Source organism: Helobdella robusta, assembly GCF_000326865.2.
Source record: "Helobdella robusta unplaced genomic scaffold HELROscaffold_21, whole genome shotgun sequence".
Taxonomy (NCBI): domain Eukaryota; kingdom Metazoa; phylum Annelida; class Clitellata; order Rhynchobdellida; family Glossiphoniidae; genus Helobdella; species Helobdella robusta.
In genome coordinates, this window is record NW_008704124.1 from 2,492,948 (window position 1) to 2,512,658 (window position 19,711).

At 31.3% G+C, this 19,711-nt stretch overlaps 4 protein-coding genes across 4 annotated transcripts; 2 read left to right on the forward strand and 2 right to left on the reverse strand.

Moving 5' to 3' along the window:
* Nucleotides 1–2,100: 2,100 nt before the first annotated feature.
* Nucleotides 2,101–2,660, forward strand: HELRODRAFT_171769 (hypothetical protein; the record flags this gene model as incomplete). Its single annotated transcript, XM_009018444.1, has 2 exons — nt 2,101–2,170; nt 2,230–2,660. 2 exons carry the CDS (start codon nt 2,101–2,103, stop codon nt 2,658–2,660), a joined length of 501 nt encoding a protein of 166 aa, XP_009016692.1.
* Nucleotides 2,661–4,520: 1,860 nt separating this feature from the next.
* Nucleotides 4,521–5,658, reverse strand: HELRODRAFT_171770 (hypothetical protein; the record flags this gene model as incomplete). Its single annotated transcript, XM_009018445.1, has 5 exons — nt 4,521–4,656; nt 4,743–4,792; nt 4,927–5,101; nt 5,154–5,334; nt 5,604–5,658. 5 exons carry the CDS (start codon nt 5,656–5,658, stop codon nt 4,521–4,523), a joined length of 597 nt encoding a protein of 198 aa, XP_009016693.1.
* Nucleotides 5,659–6,984: 1,326 nt separating this feature from the next.
* HELRODRAFT_99171 (hypothetical protein) lies at nt 6,985–17,587 on the forward strand. The gene is made up of 16 exons (XM_009018446.1): nt 6,985–7,302; nt 7,802–7,879; nt 8,369–8,488; nt 10,423–10,590; nt 11,292–11,426; nt 11,556–11,665; nt 11,744–11,835; nt 11,901–12,009; nt 12,392–12,602; nt 12,686–12,871; nt 12,951–13,160; nt 14,114–14,331; nt 15,400–15,580; nt 15,965–16,164; nt 16,698–16,800; nt 17,255–17,587. Exons 1-16 carry the CDS (start codon nt 7,063–7,065, stop codon nt 17,465–17,467), a joined length of 2,574 nt encoding a protein of 857 aa, XP_009016694.1. The 5' UTR covers nt 6,985–7,062; the 3' UTR covers nt 17,468–17,587.
* Nucleotides 17,588–18,376: 789 nt separating this feature from the next.
* Nucleotides 18,377–19,427, reverse strand: HELRODRAFT_77755 (hypothetical protein; the record flags this gene model as incomplete). Its single annotated transcript, XM_009018447.1, has 4 exons — nt 18,377–18,424; nt 18,805–18,868; nt 19,152–19,221; nt 19,292–19,427. Coding segments are annotated over 4 exons (318 nt in total), but the record flags the coding sequence as incomplete, so codon positions are not given.
* Nucleotides 19,428–19,711: the final 284 nt, after the last annotated feature.

The window sequence follows — 19,711 nt, forward strand, 5'->3', positions numbered from 1 at the left end:
AATAGACATGGAAAAGTCAAATAGTCATTCAGAGGACTTTGAAATAATGATATTCAATAAGACATATAAGGATGACAGTTTGCAAAAGGTCACATTCTCTTTGCCAATACACGTTAGATATCATTTGCCATATAATAATGAACCATATAGAAAAATAATTCTGCCTCATCCTCAAGTCTTTGTTCTGGATACATCTGGTTAATGTTTAACTTTTTTTCGTTCGGTTGCTTGTATCAATTCATGTGATTTTATTCTCTGCATGTAAATATTTGTTAAGTTTCTTTTACTGCGAATAGGTAAGTTTGTGACCAATAAGAAAAACAGGTCATTATATCACTCTTGTAGGTGTTTCAGTACCAATATTTATTTCTATAAACTTTTATATAATTTTTTAGTCTAATTTTTGTTAAAATTTTCTCTCTCTCTCTCTCTCTCTCTCTCTCTCTCTATATATATATATATATATATATATATATATATATATATATATATATATTTCATTTCATTCATTTCAAAGTTTTATTTATAATCAACAACATATCAAATAAGTGAATAAAAGTTATGAAGTTGAATATGCGGAGACCGAATAAGACTGTTTGTATTGTGGTGGCCACCGCTGGTAGATACATGAATAGTTAATGAAATAAAATAAGGAAAATAACTGAAGCAGAAAGATAATTGAAGATAAATAAGTAAATGTTCGTGTCATACATATATAGACATATAACTATGTAAATGTTCGCTCAGTACATATATAAACACATAAATGTTTAACCATTCATAAAGACCATTCATCCGCATCATTTGTTCTAACGTATTCTTAAAATAGTATTAGATGGTGGAGTCGAGATCCAGTGTCAATAAAAAAGCACGGAATTTTGACTTGAAATGTTGTAGGTTTATGTATGGCTCTTATATGGGGAGGTACAAGTTCTGTCCAAATTTTAGGACCTGTTATTTTTATGCTTGTCTGGATTAATTTGAGGCGAGTTTTGTAGATATAGAAGAGAGGGGTGTGTCTAGTGGTTGTAGATTGAACGGAGTTACTTGACGTGTAGAAGTTGATAAAGTGAGGTGGGAGAAGATTGTTGATAAATTTAAAAACGAATAAAGCAGAGTAGTAAAGACAGAACAAGTTGAGTGGTAAAATTTTTTTGCTAGGAAGAAGGGTTTAGTATGAGAAAAAGTATGAGAAGGGTTTAGTATGAAATTAGTATATATATATATATATATATATATATATATATATATATAACGGATAGAGACTGTCAAAAATGCAATTATTGATGAAAATCACAGCATGTTCGGCGTTAGTTAACTTCCAATTTAACTTGTTGATTTTTCTAATGGTTGATCGTAAGTCATTTTCAAGTTTTTTGAGTTCAAAACCAAAATTTTTGTTTATTTTATGCTTGATAGAACAAAAAAGCTTTTTTCGGTATTTCTATACCATCTTTACAAACAACAACAACAATAACAATATTTTATTTGGCCACAAAATTTGATGAAAAAATCAAGGGCACGGGATGGCTGTGAGGAGTCTTTGAGACTTATCAAGCACAGCCACCTTTTCAAAATATGATATATAATTGTCAGTTTCATATACATATAATTGTCATATATATAATTGTCAGTTTCTTATACACATTGTTATAACCGTGCTACCAAACGTACTAGAACATTCTAGAATATGCTAGAATCGGACCATCTAGAAGAATCTAGAAACGACGCTTGCGAAGAGTATATAAGCGCATGTCGCAAGAAGATTAGCGATTAGTGAAATTCGTGATTTTGTAAATAGCGATTTTGTGAATAGCGATCCGGTGAATTATTTAAAGCGATATTTGATTTGTCATAACGATAGATTTTGAACAATTTAAAAGTTAATTGTTGTGTTAATTTGAATTTGCTAGAAATAAACGATTAGTTTATTTCTTCTGTAAATAAAGTTTAATAACTAATAACTGTTTGGAGTATTTTATTCAATCGAAGATTCGAACCCGTCGCATCGTAAATCGGTTACGACAGCGAGTATTATAACATTGGTGTCAGAAGTGGGATCTTCGACCAGCGAATTACTACTCATAGAAAAAGAACACGATGTCAAAACTGTGTGGTTTGAACGTAGTTCAGCTACGAGAAGAACTACAGAAACGAAGCCTTGTCACAAGTGGCAACAAAGAAGTACTAGTAGCACGTCTGAGAGAAGCTCTCATTGACGAAGGTAAGAACCAGACGAATTTAAGTTTGATGGTGCTGACGAAGACAATGAAATTAGCACAGGCACGTTTACAACCGCTAAAATGATGGAACTTCTGCTTACTATGTCAACTGAAATGAAACAGATCAAAGAACAGTCCGAACGACAGTCCGAACGACAGACAGAAGAGTTAAAACAACAGATCAAGGAACAGTCCGAACGACAGGCAGAGGAGTTAAAACAGATCAAGGACCAGCTAAAACACGTAAAATTGGAAGTGGCAGAACAGATTGAAGAACAGTCAACAAGAATAGAAATGATCGAGCAGAAACTTGATCGTCAGACCGTTGAGGTAGATCACAAGATAGACAAATTGAAGCGAGAATTGGAGCAATCCAAAAAAAATGGCCATGCCGTTAGATCACGCATCCGGAAGAACTTTGAAGGTACTAGCATTTGACGGAGAGATGTCCTGGAACGTTTATAAAACCCAGTTCGAAGCAGCGGCAACTAGTAACTGTTGGAACGGAAAAGAACGAGCAACAGCACTGATACTGGCTCTGCGAGGTTCAGCAGCAGAGGTTCTTCTGACGATTCCGGCGGAGAACCACTTCAACTATGAAGTAACGTGGTTAAATTTGAGACCTCCAACAATCAATTTGGCTGCTCTATTCTGAATGGATTGAATTGCAGAAATAGACCTATCTGGCAAATATATATATATATATATATATATATATATATTATTATTACGGAAATTTATATACAGCGCTTTTTTATTGTTGAATCTCAAAAGCGCTACTAAATCATAGACAAATAAGACTGACATTCATTGTGCAAATAAATAAGTTTTAAGTTGACTTCGAAATTGTAAATATGATAGGCTAGGTATGATATGATATGATATGATATATATATATATATATATATATATATTTGAACATCTGGGCACATTCACAACATATTATTTTGAACTCCGAAGATGGTATACGAATACCGAAAAAAAGCTTTTTTGTTCTATCGTGTATAAAATAAACAAAAATTTTGGTTTTGAATTAAAGAAATTTGAGAATGATTTACGATCAACTGTTAGAAAAATCGAAAAGTTAAACAGGAAGTTAACTAACTCCGAACATGCTCTGATACTGTAACGTTTATAGTCTCTGTAAAGAACACTACAGTTTGGTTCGTTAATATGTTTGCATGTTATGCACGGTGCTTGGCAAGTGGGATGTGCTTTGCAGGAGGTGATCGAGCCTGATCAGTGCAAAACCGCTTCAACATTTCTTTGCACACGCCTTAGTCACCAACGACTATCTAATTTTTATTATTCACAAAATTTTTAAAGTTTAATTTAGATGCATAAAATTGTTACAGTTTCTTCGGTCGCTTTGCCTTGCTACGAAGACTTAACAACTAATTGCGGTTGGATGCCTGTGGAATGCAATAAAGTAAAAAATTTTTTTCACGTTGCTAAATGTTATTTCAATCATCGTATGTCGGTATCGGAATTTCAGTGCAGCTACATCTTAATTTAGCTTAATTTTATCTTTTATTATTTTTTATGTGATTCTTTATAGCGACAGTTTGTACGTGCATTGTGTGTATATATATATATATATATATATATATATATATATATATATATATATATATATATATCCCGATTTGTAGCATAAAATGTAAACGATGCACAATTTTTTCACTTCCACAGCAAAGTTAATGTTTAGAATTTTGTTTTTATAATTATAACTTATTATTCTAGATAATTACAATCTGCTAATTTTTAAATTTTTACATTGTTTTGTTTTTCAGACTTCCGATGAATTTATTTTCTATGTCCCTATTGGATTGGACAAGCACTACGAACTTGTTTTTACTGTAACTTATTTGGTTGTTATTTCTTGCGTGGTAGCACTTTTATTTAGCCTGTGTTCAAAGAACTCGAAGCGAAAAATTATTTAGTTTTTGTATGCATTTGCTTATGTTGTGAAAAAATGTTAGATTTTTTGTTGTGTTTAATTTTTACTGACTTTATTTCTGAATTTTTGGTCTTCAACTAAATCAACACTAGTATAAATTTTTGTAAATATGCTCAAAACCTTCTCCCTTATATAACTGCCGATGCTAAAAACATCACAGTTTTACCATCCTGCAGAGTGTCATGTAGCAGTTTTGGGAGAACTTCCGCACAAACCATCGGTTGTTATCTTTTGCAAAAATAAGTATTGGCTTTTTTAACTCTTCCTGATTTGACACACAATTTTTCCATGCGATGCGAATAATGCGTCGTAGACAGCGCATGTGAAAACTATTCAATTTATGCTCTACTATAGAGCAAGGTACTCAAAATACACGTGCTGTAGACAAGTATTTTGTTAGCTGTAGTGAGTTTGGTATTTTCCCAAACATGGTTTGAATGTTTTGCCATGACTCCTGAGGCCTTTGCAATTCGTCTTGAAAGTTCATTGTTCAGATTTAAGTTGCTTGTGAATGTTGACCCAAGATACGTAAATTGATTACCACATTAAGAGTATGGTACCTGGCATTGTTGATGCAGTGTCCGGGTTCGAATGCAAAAAAGATCCCCGCCTTTCACATGCAAAAGTGTGTAATGCGTTGATTCACATGTATTTATGCACCGTGTGTTTGTTGTAATAATGATAATGCGCCTCAGTCGCTTGCCATGGCGCTATATAAAATGACATTATTATTATGTTGATTACCGGTAATTCGTTTCTACCTTGGGCAAGTATTTCAGTTTTAGAAAGTCTTATGGAAAGCCCAAATTTTCGACATGCATTAATCAAGGCATCAATGAGATTTTGCAGTCCCTCCGATGGGTGAGATACTAGAGCAGCAGCATCTGCAAACAACAGCTCTCTAACAAGAATGCGTTTTCTTTTTGTTTTAGTTTTAAATCGAGCCAAGAATAAATAATTTACCATCAGACCTACAGTAGATGTATACTCCATCTTTCGTGGTATCGAAAACAGTAGCAAGGACTACAGAAAAGAAGATACCAAAGAGTGTTGGCGCCAAAACACATCCTTGTTTCACTCCACTGCTTATGGGAAACGATCCAAAAACAGATCCTTCAAATTGCGCAACGCTCATGGAGGCTTTTACCATTCCTAACAGTTTAGATGGACAACCAATTCAAATCTTATAGATTGAACAGCATTTGCTCAGTGTCACCGCATTTAATTTAATTTCTTTTTTAATCATTCCTTTAACAGTATCAGCATAACTATTTTTTAAACTAATTTCAACATTATTGATTATCGGGGCAACATTGTTAACCGACCTGTCTACTTCAGTAATTTTGTCAGTCATTGCATTTAATTTGGTGTCAGTTGAACTTTTTGAATTGACTAAACGAATTTCAACATTTTCGACTGACCAAATTCAGTAACTTTGTTAGCCATTTCATTTATCTTGACATCAATTAAAGCCATTTCACGACGGAAGTTATTTTGTTGTTCAGAAAGCTTTCCTAAATCCAGAACTCATTGTGAGCTTTTTGTAAATCACATGCAATTGACAAAAATTTGAAAAAGCCACATCAAAACAAATGTTAAGTCTCATTTTTAAAAATAAATTGGAAGAAGGCAACAACGCTTTTTTTCTCACGCTGTCACAGTGTCACCTGAAGAACGAAGTTTTAGTAAACTCAAAATCATCAAAAACTACATGAACTACAATAGAACAGGAAAAACTATTAATCCGTGTATAATACCAATTGAACACAAATGAAATTCCCTGATTAATTTTTATAATATAATCGTTACATTTGCAGTTAAGACGGCTAAAAAAATTTATTTTATGTGCTATACAAAACAATTCTTTGAAACGTTGCAATACAAAGCTTTTCAATTTACAATTAATGTAATTGCATTATAATTGTTTTTTAATGTTATATATTTTTTTATGTATTAACATATAGTATATCAATGTTTTTATAAAAATTAAAACATTTAAATAGCAGGCTTGTGGTGGGTTATTTAAACAATGGCTTACGGTAGTATAATAACAATTGTTTTGTGGTGAGAAGGGGCGGCAAACTGATCTTTGCTTCCCCCCCTTGACAAATCTCATAATTTAGGTCACCCAGGGTTTCCTAAAGCTTTACTTGTTTAAAAGAGGGCGTGGATACAATTTATGATATCTATGTAACTGGATCAAGGTAGTTTGAGAAGCAGATCACTGGGATTTAGCCAGTTTATCGTTTTCTAAGCTCTAATATCAAATTTGATTACTCTTATTTTGATAAAATTGCGTTCCGAAATAGAAGGTTTGTTATAGTGACCATAAATATTAAGTGGCGTATACACCACAGGCTCAAAAGCTTTCTTAAGCTAGGGTCCCGTGAAGTAAAAGGATTCCTAAAGATTAAAAAAAAGTTGAAAATTGTATATTCAATCAATGCTTAACACATTATTTTTAATTGCTTCCAGATCTACGCAAGTTCTATATTTCAATTAAATTCGCCCAAGTCAACAATAATCGTTATCGGAATACTTTTAAAAAAGGTTTTACGTATAAATTATAATAAATAGGTGTCGTTAATCAGATGTCACTCTTGCTTACAGTAAAAGTAAAGTATATTTGGAAAAAAATGACTTGCAAATTCCAGCAACAGTATTTCTGACCACATTGTTTGTACAGTATATATATAAAACCTATGTACATATGTGTATAAAACAGAATAAAATAGTTTGGTTGCCGGATGCATACCGCCGCAAGCTTTCCGAGCGTTTAGTGTTTTGTTTTGCCGATGTGTCCGACGACCCTTTGTGATGAAAATTATTTGTTAATTGCAAAAGCTATATTAAATCTGATATTAATTTATTCTTTTAGTCATGAAGACCGTTTTGATGGTTGCAGAGAAGCCCTCATTGGCGCAATCTTTGGCCAAGATCATTAGCAAAGATAGTATGAATAGCAGGAAAGGATTCAACGGTGCCTGTTCAATACATGAATTTTCCACGACTTTTCCGCCGACTGAGGAATTTGCAAAATTCAAGTTCACATCTGTGTGCGGACATGTAATGGGCTTAGATTTTTTTGGCAAGTATAATGCTTGGGACAAGGTTGATCCAGTAAGTAAAAATACAGTAATTATAATACTATAATTATAATTAGATTAAATTAAATTATAATTATAATAACCATAATCACGTCATAGTATAAGTATACAATACATCTTTATTTTATACTTATTTTACTATTATGTAATTAGTGTACTGTAGCTATTCTGTTTTCAATATAAAAATTTAATTAAAAATTAATTAAATTCATTAATAAGTTTAATATTAAAATTAATGAATTAGGCTTACAATGAAACTCATGTTGTGAACATTACTTTTTTATTGTGAAAATAGTACTCAAAACAGAATTGATTTATCCTTGACAAGAATTCCATTCTATAATTTATAATACATTTTATGACAATTTGATAAAAATTAAAAAAAGGTCAAATTTTATTAGTATTTTTCAAGGTGGATACTTTTTGTTTCTAAATAACATTATTTCTAGTATGACAATGTTGTATTTCAATATTCTATCTACACTCACTTTGTAAAACTTTTTATTCAATAGGCTGAACTTTTTGATGCCCCAACATTGAAAAAAGAGGCTACTCCAAGTTTGAAGATGCCCAACTTTCTTGAAAAAGAAGTGAGGCTATTAATTTTATTACATTTATTATTTATTATTATATTAATATCAGTTTCAATTAAGAATGTTGTAATGACAGAATTTTAGTTTGAGTTTAATGCCAAAATTATACTTTCAATTGAGTTCAATTTCAAAGCCATAGAACCTCTAATGAATTATTTTTTTTTTTAAATTTTGACTGATGCTATTTATCATTTAAAGTGCTGGCAGTCAGTTTAATGTATTGATTTTGTGTGGCAAGCATTTGTTAAAATTTAAAAAAATACTGAACTCGGACCATCCTAATGACTGCTATTCATTGTCTTTAGGTAGAAAAGTAATTTTTAAATGCTAGCCTCTTCTATTTTATTTAGTTCTAAATATAAAAATTTATTTTTTAAACATCTTAAAGTTATCTTTACACCACAAAACAACACTTTTTATTTAATTATTTTAGATTAATGCAGATGAACATAAAATATTGTTTTGACAAATTTTTTAATTTTTAAGGCTAAAGGCTGTGATTATTTGGTGTTATGGCTGGATTGCGATAAAGAGGGAGAGAACATTTGCTTTGAAGTTATTGATGCCGTCAGATGTGCAATCAATGTAGATGTTAATTTTAAAAAGGTATCAATGTTTTTTATTGTCAAATAAATAAATAAATAAATATATATATATATTATTATTATTAATATTAATGAAACATTTATAAGCGCTAATTAAAATCAAAAAGTTCTCAAAAGCGCTATCTATAATCAAACAAAGTCAAAAAAGAAAAAAGTACAGTCAATGGCGGTAGTAACAAACAAATAATTATTCACTTAATAACAAAATCAAAGCGAAAATAAGTAAGTTTTAAGTTTCTTTTTAAAATCATCAAGTTTCAAATCTTTAGTTCTAAAAGATCTCGGTAAGCTGTTCCAAACTATTGGTCCAGATACTGCAAAATCTCTTGATGCTATCTGCAGATTGACATCAGGTACAACCAGCAAAATGCCATCATCTGATCTAAGGTTCAAACCACTCATCATTATAGACTTTTCTTTTATTTTATCTATCAAATAACTTGGTAACAAGCCATGCACAGTTTTATACATTAAAATACATATTTTATATTTAATTCTTTTCTTTATAGTAAGCCAATGAAGGCTCTTAAGAATTGGAGTAACATGGTTAAATTTGAGACCTCCAACAATCAATTTGGCTGCTCTATTCTGAATAGATTGAATTGCAGAAATAGACCTATCTGGCAAACCGTAAAACAGACAATAGTCCAATCGTGAATGAACCAATGCATGCACCAAGGTATGAATAGCAGATTTATCTAATGACTTACGGAGTTTATAGAGTTCTCGAATCTGTCCGGAGCAAGAATTTGTTATCATCTTAATCATCGATAATCTAGAATCAAGAATGAAACCCAGATTAGTTGCTTTGTCACTAAATTCTATTTTAACATCTCCTATTTTCACTGAATCGATATTAAGTTTAATCAGCTGCTGCCATGTACCTATTGGAACAAATTTTGACTTCTGCTGATTTAATCTAAGACCATTGTTTGACATCCAATTATCTATGTTATTTAGGCAGGTTACAAGTTTCAAGAATATCATCGTTAGTTTCACATTTATTGTGAACAAAAGTCTTGCAACAAGTGCATGACAACAAATCTTTACTTGGAACTTTTATTGTACATTTCGTACAACAGTAGCGACTACCGGACGACATTATTGAATTTATTATTATAATTAATTACGCTTACTATCAGGGAAATTCTTATCACGTGACAGCAATTTACAAACAATATATTATCAAATTTCACTAAAATAATGAATTTTACAAACTAAATTTTATATAAAATTATTCAAAAATCTAATTATGTTAATCTATCCAAAAAAATATCAATAAACGATTACTTTTAACGACGAAAACACCAAAATTAACTGACGAAACGACAATATCAACCGTCCAAACGACTGTCCAAAACATATATATATATATATATATATATATATATATATATATATATATTTGTGCTCAGACTGTTATCAATATACAGTTATTAAGAAATATCACCACATTTTCAGCAGAAAATGTATTGATTAATATATACATATGTATATATATATGTATATTTCAAAATATATGTATATATATATATAAGGCTGGTAGAAGATAAACACTAATAAATCGGTGGAATTTCACTAACTCACTAAGTCATCATCTAGTCTATTAATGTACCTTTTTATGCCATTACTTCATTTAATTGTCAATTTATTTTTTTTTTCTTTAATTTATTTTATTATTATTTATTATTTATTTTATTCTATTTTATTTTACTTTCCATGTTTAAACATTACATTATTCTTTCTCCGTTTTTTTATTTATTTACTTATTCGTTTAATTTTATACTACTGCCTTGCATGCTGTTTCTGCATCTGTCAGATCCTGATTTTTAAAGAATAATATTAAAAAAATAAAAATTAATAATGTTTGTTTTTAAATGATTTAAGCATTTAACTATTATTTAACAACATTTAAAATTTCACCATTTTTGACAGACAGTTTTCAGGGCAAAGTTTAGTGCAATAACAGAAAGTGAAATAATGAGAGCATTTTTCAACCTTGGACATCCAAACAAAAATGAAGCATTGTCAGTTGATGCTCGCCAGGAGTTTGATCTCAGAGTGGGATGTGCTTTCACCAGATTTCAAACCAAATTTTTTCAGGTGCGTTAGTTTTTATTAACCACATTTTACACTTGGAATTGGAGATGTTATAAGGCCGTCATAATAATTGAAAACAATTATTGCTGCATATTTAGAAGTGCCGATGTTAATATATTGGATAAATAAATAAATAAATCTAAGTTCCCATGATTAGGTTTGTCGCTTTCACAACATGATTTCTTTTTTTCACATTTTCTTAACTGGCACCTAACGCGGTCTAATTTCATTTTGCTCAAATGTTGATAACCCCTCCAACCTGATCAAGCTTGTCTGCCGCTGGTCTGAAAGGAATGAGGAGGTTGGTTGGAGATATATTAAACAATGAGGAAAACGGTGAAAGATGCAGAGATGTAGACTGTCTGAGTGCAAGGGTAGAAACAAATTTAAGCTTTATGAAGTTGGCCTAACTTTCTTCAAGTGCTGCTTGACAGAAAGATGCAAAATAATTAATTGTAGCAAAAGCTTTGAATCTTTGATTGATAATACGATCTTAATTTTGCTTGTTTTGTTGTGTTGTTCTAGACATTGAATGAGGATTATAAAAACCATTGCTTTCTAAACCAATATTTTTCAAAATAAAATTTGTACAGTTGTCTTCCATATTACTTCAAAAAATTTTTTACTTTTGCTGGGTTCTTTAATGTCATAAAAGTTAACACTTTTAAAAGATATTCCACCATCGTTTTCTTTAACACGATTAGGACAAGTACGGGGATTTGGATAGTACTTTAATTTCATTTGGACCTTGCCAAACACCAACGTTAGGTTTTTGTGTGGAAAGACATGACAAGATACAATCTTTTAAGCCAGAGCCCTTTTGGATTATCTCTGCAACGGTTACTGCTAACAACAAATTTTAATTATTTTTATCGAACTTCCATAATTCGTTTCGCAACATTCGATTTTTTATTTGGTTGTCTTTCTAATGCCTTTTTTTTGCTGATTTATTCCCGACTTGTTTCCAGTTGTGCCTTGATGGAAAACTGTTGAACGTGGATTGGGACAAAGGCCACGTCTTCGACAAAGAGATTTCTCAGCTGTTTCTCAGCATGGCCAAGAAGTTCGGCAGCGCTAAGTACGAGGTTTTGCAGCATAACAAGCTTTAAACCTTAATAAAATTTTGTGCCTTCATCTGAACATATTTTTTCAACAGATTAATTGATATCCAAAGAAAAGAGAAAACAAAATCCAGACCTCAAGCACTCAACACCGTTGAAATGTTGAGAGTTGCCAGTTCTGGATTGGGTTAAGTTGAAAATTGTTACAGTTGTATTGGAAGTTGCATAACGTTTTCTTTATTTGACTTCCAGGAATGAGTCCACATCACACAATGCAAGTTGCTGAACGTTTATACACACAGGGTTACATAAGCTACCCGAGAACTGAAACTACCTCTTATGCAGACAGTTTTGATCTTATGTAATTGTTTATTCATTATGTGATTAATATTTCTTTTTACAACTCTCTTTTTAATATTTCCAAGAGTTATCTACAAAAACTCAGTGTGTGTAAATACACGTAAGTTAATGCATCACCCGCATTCATGCATTACAGCAGTGCCAGGTGCCTTAATAATTACACCCTCACGTCGTCCAACTTTAAATGTTTTTTCTTTCATTAAACTTGGTTATATAAACTTATATTTATACGTTAAGAAAAATTTCAATGTGTTACAGTTTAAATCTTCAGGTTTATAATTTTAATAGATTTAAAATACTTTCATATAATTTTTTCCGTTTAGTTATTAATTATTGTTTCTATTGAGAAATTCAATATGGGTTATTCACTTTTCTTAATATAGAGGAGCATTGAAGTTGCAAATATCAAGTCCAGTGTGGGGGGCAGAGGTCAAACGTTTGCTGGATCACGGAATATTGAAACCGAAGAAAGGTCATGATGCTGGAGATCACCCTCCTATTACACCTATGAAGATGGCTACAGAAACGGATATTGGCAGTGAATATTGGAGATTGTATGATTACATAACGAGACATTTCATTGCCACTGTTAGCGTTTTAGCATGTTATTTTATTATTGATAGTTTCGAGAAAGTTTTTATACTTGATTCACGAATACTTTTCAATAATAATTTCAGATGTGTGATGATTGCAAATATCTGCTCACTACATTCATCTTCACGATAGGTAATGAAAAGTTTACTTGTTGCAATACAACTTTAGTGGATCCTGGGTATACAAAAGTTATGCCGTGGCAAGCTATCGCCGAAAATGATGTAAAAACTGAATTTTGCAAAGTTGGGGATATGTATAGCATTGAAGAAGTTGGCAAATTTTTCTAATTAATTTAAAATAATAATATTTAATGTTAACGCCATTAATATTGTGATCTTTTTTATTAAGTTAAAATTGGTGGAGAATCATACATCGGCACCAGATTATCTTACAGAGTCGGAATTGATATCATTGATGGAAAAGCATTGTATTGGGACTGATGCAAGTATTCCAGTTCATATCAACAATATATCAGAAAGAAATTATGTGACTGTTACTTCGGGAAGAAGATTGGTACCTACCAACCTGGGCATTGTGTTGGTTCATGGATATCAGAAGGTTAAATAGTTCCTGTACTTTTTTGGGCTTGTGAAATAATTATCATAGCATCATGGTCCCAAAAAATTATATTCCAGGTTTTTCCAAATCCAAATATCTATATCTATCAAACTCAGTAGCCATGGTTTGTCTTTGTTTTTGCTCTCTTTTTCTCTTCTTTCTCCTCTCCCTCCTTTTTCTCTCACTTTCTTACTTGCTTACTCTCGTCTGTTTTTCATATTTGTCCATTTCTGAAGACAGACTTCTTTAATTTTTAGCAATATATTTTTTTCAGTCCTATGTGAGTTTTTTTTTCAGACATTGAATAGCTTTTACACTGAAGTAGTTTCTCATGTGGTGTACTTCCTACGTATTGCAATTAATGATTGTTAGGGTAATAACTCAGAATTACCCAAACATTTTCCTCATTACATTCCTCATATTTGTCAGACTCATCAGAGTTACCAACTTTTTCAAATCTCTACTTCTGAAAACCTCTGCATCGTACTTGTGTAGTTTAGTGCTTTCATACATCCACATGTCAACAAGGTTTTCAACCCTGTCTGCCCAGGTTCTGTCATACTGAAACACCATTTATGGAAGAGTTCACCTCATTTTTGACAACGATTCTCCAACAAAACATTTTTCAAAGAATGCACATCGAAATTTCCTAGGTTCTTAACTATTTAACTCGACTCTAACCTACATCACTTTTTTCACTCATGTTTTCTGCTATTTTGTTTATTATTTCAAGTTTTAGTAACATTTTCGTTAATTTTCTAACCTTTTTTTGTATTTGCTGATCCATTGCCTGCTTTAACAACAGAGTTAGACACACCAATTCTTGACGGTTATTCAATTTCTTTTACTTGCCTTCTTCCATCATTTCCATAGTTCGACTGACTCACCCTCCAATACCACTGTCTCATTTAGACATTCAGTTGATTTATTTTTTTGCATTAATTTTGTTAAAGATTGATCACGATCTGGTGAAAGCAACTATGAGAGCATCTATTGAAAAACAGTTCAATTTGATAGCCCAGGGACAGGCTAATTTTGAAGAAGTTCTGCAGCATGGGATTCTTATTTTCAAAAGCAAGTTCAAATATTTTGTTGAACATATTAATCTCATGGACGAGCTGTTCGAAGTTAACTTTTCATCACTTGCTGACTCAGGAAAGCCACTTTCAAGGTGAAATTTTTAAAATTCTAGGATTAATTTTCACACACACACAGACATATATATATATATATATATATATATATATATATATATATATATATATATATATATATATATATATACATACATACAATATTTTATAAATTTTACCGAATGTTTGGCGTTAATATGTTTGTAGTTCGTTTTTTTGATTTTTCTCAATCAAATTTTTTATTAAAATTCAAAATAAACTTATTTTCCGAATTCATGCTGCAAATATTTATATATATCTTCTTCTTTCCCGTGCCTCATCCTTTTAGGACATTGGCGACCATCGACTTCAACAAAACCTGATTTTTAAAATTTTTTAATAGTTGAAATGTGGTGATGTTCAACATGTGACACAAGGATTTCTCGAATGTAATTCGTTGTTGACCTTGATTTCTTTTTCCTGCAATCTTTCCAGTAGTTGTTAGATTTTTCATTCCTTCCTTTCGCAAGATGTCACCAAAAAACTTTAACTACTTCCTTCAAATTATTTGTAGTAATTTCCTCTCTTCATAACCAGACTGTTTTAATACATACTCATTAGAGGTATAAGAGATCTATCTAATTTTTATAATTTTTTTCAAAAACCACATCTCAGCAGCATTAATCATCTTTCCATTTCTTTAGAAAGAGTCTAGGGGTCAGAGCCGTAAGTGAGCACAGGAAAAATGTAACACTCTAACAGTTTTTATTTTGTTGATTTTCTGATTTTACTGTTGATGTGGATGTTTTTCATTTTAGAATATGCATCTTTCGCTTTTGTTTGATACCCACATCACATATACAATCTGAGGTAATCAGTCTTCGAGGACCCAAGGAATGGTGTATCAAAGATGGGATTCTGATAACTTAATGGAACATGTATGTAATATGCTAATGGACCCTTAGCAGTTTAAGATCATTTGTTTAAGATTTATACAATCATATAGTTTCATAAATTTTTTTATATCAGACCAAAATCTTCAGTTCTATCTGTTCAATATTTTTAATCAGCTCATTCGTTTTACTTGCGTGGTTATTAATTAAACAGTCATTATAATTTGTTGCAAGGTGTGGGAAATGTCATCGCTACATGAAATTCGTTCAAAGTAAACCATGTCGCCTGCATTGTTCTTCATGTGATGAAACGTTGAACCTCCCGCAGAATGCAAACGTCAGAATATACAAGGAGTTAAAATGCCCTCTCGACGATTACGAACTATTGTATTGTACCACGGGTAGCAAAGGAAAGGTATTACTAACTATTATTTTGTTAGCAATTCTAATTCAATAATAATTATTTTGTTCCTATTTAAAACCAGTGTTGACATTTATCACATTTTAAAGTTCTTTCTTTGACATTGACCTTGTATATTTCAAATTTCATTATCCTGTTTTATTGTTGCAAGTTATTCAAACTAGGGTGTTTTTGAAAGTGGAATGCTGCACCAATTAAACATTTTTATTTATTCATTTGTTGCTTGCACTTGTGCCAGGGTCTACACTAGAGTCACTGTCCTCTCATTTTTTAATTTAATAAATTCTTTTGTACCCAGGGTTTTATATTTTGTCCATACTGTCTACACTAGAGTCACTGTCCTCTCATTTTTTAATTTAATAAATTCTTTGTACCCAGAGTTTTATATTTTGTCCATACTGTTTTAACGATCCGCCATTCCCTGAAATGAAGAAGGGCATGGGCTGCAACGAATGCCTGCATCCCACATGTCCTCATTCTCTCTCAAAAACACGATTGACAGAATGCCTCGAATGTGACAGTGGATCGCTGGTGTTGGATCTTAATTCCATGCCTAAGTGGAGGGTCATTTGCAATCGGTGAGATTATTAATTTGATAGTTTAAACTGAAAAACATTTTATTTAATTAATTTTTAATTCCTAATCAATATTTATTCACTTTAATTTTAAACATTATATTGCTTTTGTAAAAGTGTCGTTGACGACTAAGTTTACGTCCAGTTTAAGAAAGTAATGCACTTTTTATTGTTTTTTGATGAAGGCAAACAAATTAGGTTGAATAAGTTAATTATCGACTATAAGAATTGTCTACCTCGGTAAGATGTGCATAGAAACTACTGTTTAAATGCACATCTTATTTTTTTTAAATGTAGCCGTAAGTTATTGTTAACACCAGAAATATATTGAGAAACCAGGGCAGAATAGTTGTGGTTGTAGTTGGCTGCAAGTAGTTACTTTTATTGTTTTTATTATTATATCAGACGATGAACAACTTGATTTTGTATGAAAAAAAGAAAGAGAAAGATGTTTTTATTGAAATCGTTAATTTGTGATGTAGAAAAATTAACTTTTTCCAATGCAAAGATCGGGATTGAACATTTTATATTCATAGATGTAGCATGCTGATAAACCTGTTTGAAGGCGCAAATAAGTTAACATTAGTTGATGATCTGTGTCAAGAATGTGGGTCATCCATCGTTGAAGTTCATTATAAGGTACATGAAATTTCATTTTTCATAATTTTTGTCTGGTCACTTTTTAACAAACTAATTTTGAAGTTTCTGTTGTACATCAAGTTGTTGATCAAAACTTGTATGCTTAAGTTAACATTGAAGCTATCATGGGGAAGTACAAATAATAATCAGATTGAGAAATCTGATTTAAAAACTTAATTCGAACTTATCATTATTTTTCAAAATATAGTATGTTATTGTTGGCAAATAGTTGAAAAAGTTTGTTTTGTAGACCGATGTCTGATTAGACGATACAACATTCATTTTTAGCAAATTCTGTGGCAATTGTTTTTAATTTTTTTTTACTAATTTTTGAACTTTTATTCCAGAGTAAAAATACAGGTAGGAAGAACAACCAATTTCTAAAACAGAAAATTAATTTTTCTACAATTTCTGTAATAGCAAACAATAATTTTTTCACGTTTTTATTTTTAAGGAAAAAAGTCCATTTTCTGACAATCAATCAGTTCGTAAAGGTTGCATATTCTGTGACACTGAATTCAGTAATCTGGTGAAAATTGACAGGGCTCGTTCTTCAAGGCCAGCCAATTACAAAAGAGGAAGGGGTGGTAGAGGTGGAAGAGGCGGTCGCGGAAAACCAAAACAACCAAAAGATAAAATGGCACGATTGGCCGCCTATTTTGTTTAATTAAAGCTTTGATATTTTTTATGTTAGATTTATTCATTTCTTCACGCTATTATATTTACATAAAAAATTTTGTTGACAGTTTGAGGTGGAATATTTAAATTAATGAAATTGTTACTAAAATTTTTGTCGTGTTTCATCTGCAAGAGCCAATCTGGTTGATGTCACTCTCTAGCCAGTATTGCACCGCAAGTACTTGAAAAAAGCGCTACTCTACAACCGACTTATCGATATCCTTTCAGTCAATAACTCTATTACTCGTCAGAAACATAGCTTCGGTCCGTCGATTCTTCTTTTTGTTTGTATCCTCTTGTTAAAGTGCTTACAAAATACGCATACGGTGAAGCAAGGGTTGACAAACTCGGCCCGTGTAAGAATCCAGGTGGCTGACTGCATTTGTTTCCGAAGAAGGGTTATTTCAGTTCAAAAGAATGCCATGTGGTCTGAAGTCGACAGGAGTAACTTACAGGCAGACCGTGAAGGAACTCAAAAGATTTATTTCAATTTATCAAGACATTGATGATATTGCTGTGTATTCAAAAAGTTGGTTATTAGCATCTTCATATTTTTTTCAAAGGACATCCGAATTCGAGATAACATTTAATCTGGAGAAATGTCGATTTGGAAAAAAAAATTAAATTCATAGACCATTTGATCCGATCAGGAAAAATTGAAAATGATCCTTCAAAACTTTTTACAAAAGCCGAAAAGCTGACAAAAATGGTTGTCAGCTGCAAAAGTGCGTGCGTGTGTGTGTATAATTACATCTTTAAGATTAAAACAATAAAATAATAGCACAATCAAAAATTTGCTTTTTCCTTAAAACATTCATGGTTCACAGTTGAACTTCAACGGAAAAATGTATTATTTATTGTATCATATAAAATTAAAATATATTGATACGAAAAAAAGTTAATAATAATAAACTCCGTAACAGACCACGACGCAGAATAGTGAGTTCTGTAGAAATAATTTAATAGGAAAAAAAAAATTAAATTAAACCAACGAATATATATTTTAACAATCTTGAAACGGTAAGTTTTTTAAAACAATCCAAAAATACTGAGCTTGTGCCAAACTCATCAGCTAAATATTTTAGTGAAAAAATTGAAAGACATTTTAAAGATAGATGTAATGATCTAGTCTTGTCAAGAATAAATTTTTTAAAGTTGAAGGAAAAGAAAATAATTATAAAGTTGATATCTGAAGCAGATATATTGATATATTTTGCAGTTTTTAGCTTACAGATTTGAAAAATTATAATTCTATCAAACATACTTATAATTTTCGTAAAATAAAGTTACCAGTCATTTTTTAACAATAACGAAAATAATACTTACATTCACGAAAGTTTCTTGAACATATGAATCGGTATCTGAGTCCCAAAACGTTCTACAACACATCCTTCAATAAAGAAAAAAAATATTTTATATTTGTATAAATCAGTTAAAACTACTTGTCTCACAAAACAAATCACAAAGAAGTAAAAGTGTCAGCTCTAAGGCAAACTTAAAATTTCATCATACAATTCACATGGCGAAATTCAGATTCAGTGTAAGTAAAGTAATATTATCGGTACACAACAGCAATTATTAATAATGCCAATAAATATTAATCAATAATAATTATATGAAATAACTGTAATGCTAACTAAAAATATAATCAAAAATATAACAGTGCCAATTACTTCACTCCTTGTCCTCTCATTTCGCCAATTACAGCTTGTACAATGAATTTATATCTTGGAAAACCCATGGCTTATGACAAATTTAAATTTATTAATTTTTCTTTGAATGTGTAAATTATTTTATAAATATCCATGCCAACATTTTAGCATGTCTTTAACATTGTTGCACAAACTTTTGGTCCATTCAGCACAGTCCTCACTTTTGTATACTTTACTTTTGAAAAAATCAACCAATGTTTCTTGCAGCTTTTCTTTTACGAGAACTGATCTGAACCTTCAATCAATCAATCAATCAATCAATCAATCAATCAATCAATCAATCAATCAATCAATCAATCAATCAATCAATCAATCAATCAATCAATCAATCAATCAATCAATCAATCAATCAATCAATCAATCAATCAATCAATCAACCAATCAACCAATTAATCAACCAACCAAAAACAACAACACACGTTTAGACGACATTTGCCCCGAGATCGGGGGTTGCCGTTTGGCTACCTATGATGAAACCGAAATACCCCTCGACGCCATCCACATCTGTCACTCGCCTCAGT

Coding starts and splice junctions, on each gene's coding strand:
- HELRODRAFT_99171 (XM_009018446.1), top strand. CDS start 7,063: ATGAAGACCGTTTTGATGGTTGCAGAGAAGCCCTCATTGGCGCAATCT. Junction 7,880..8,368: donor CCAACTTTCTTGAAAAAGAA/GTGAGGCTATTA, acceptor TTAATTTTTAAG/GCTAAAGGCTGTGATTATTT. Junction 13,161..14,113: donor TGGTTCATGGATATCAGAAG/GTTAAATAGTTC, acceptor ATTTTGTTAAAG/ATTGATCACGATCTGGTGAA.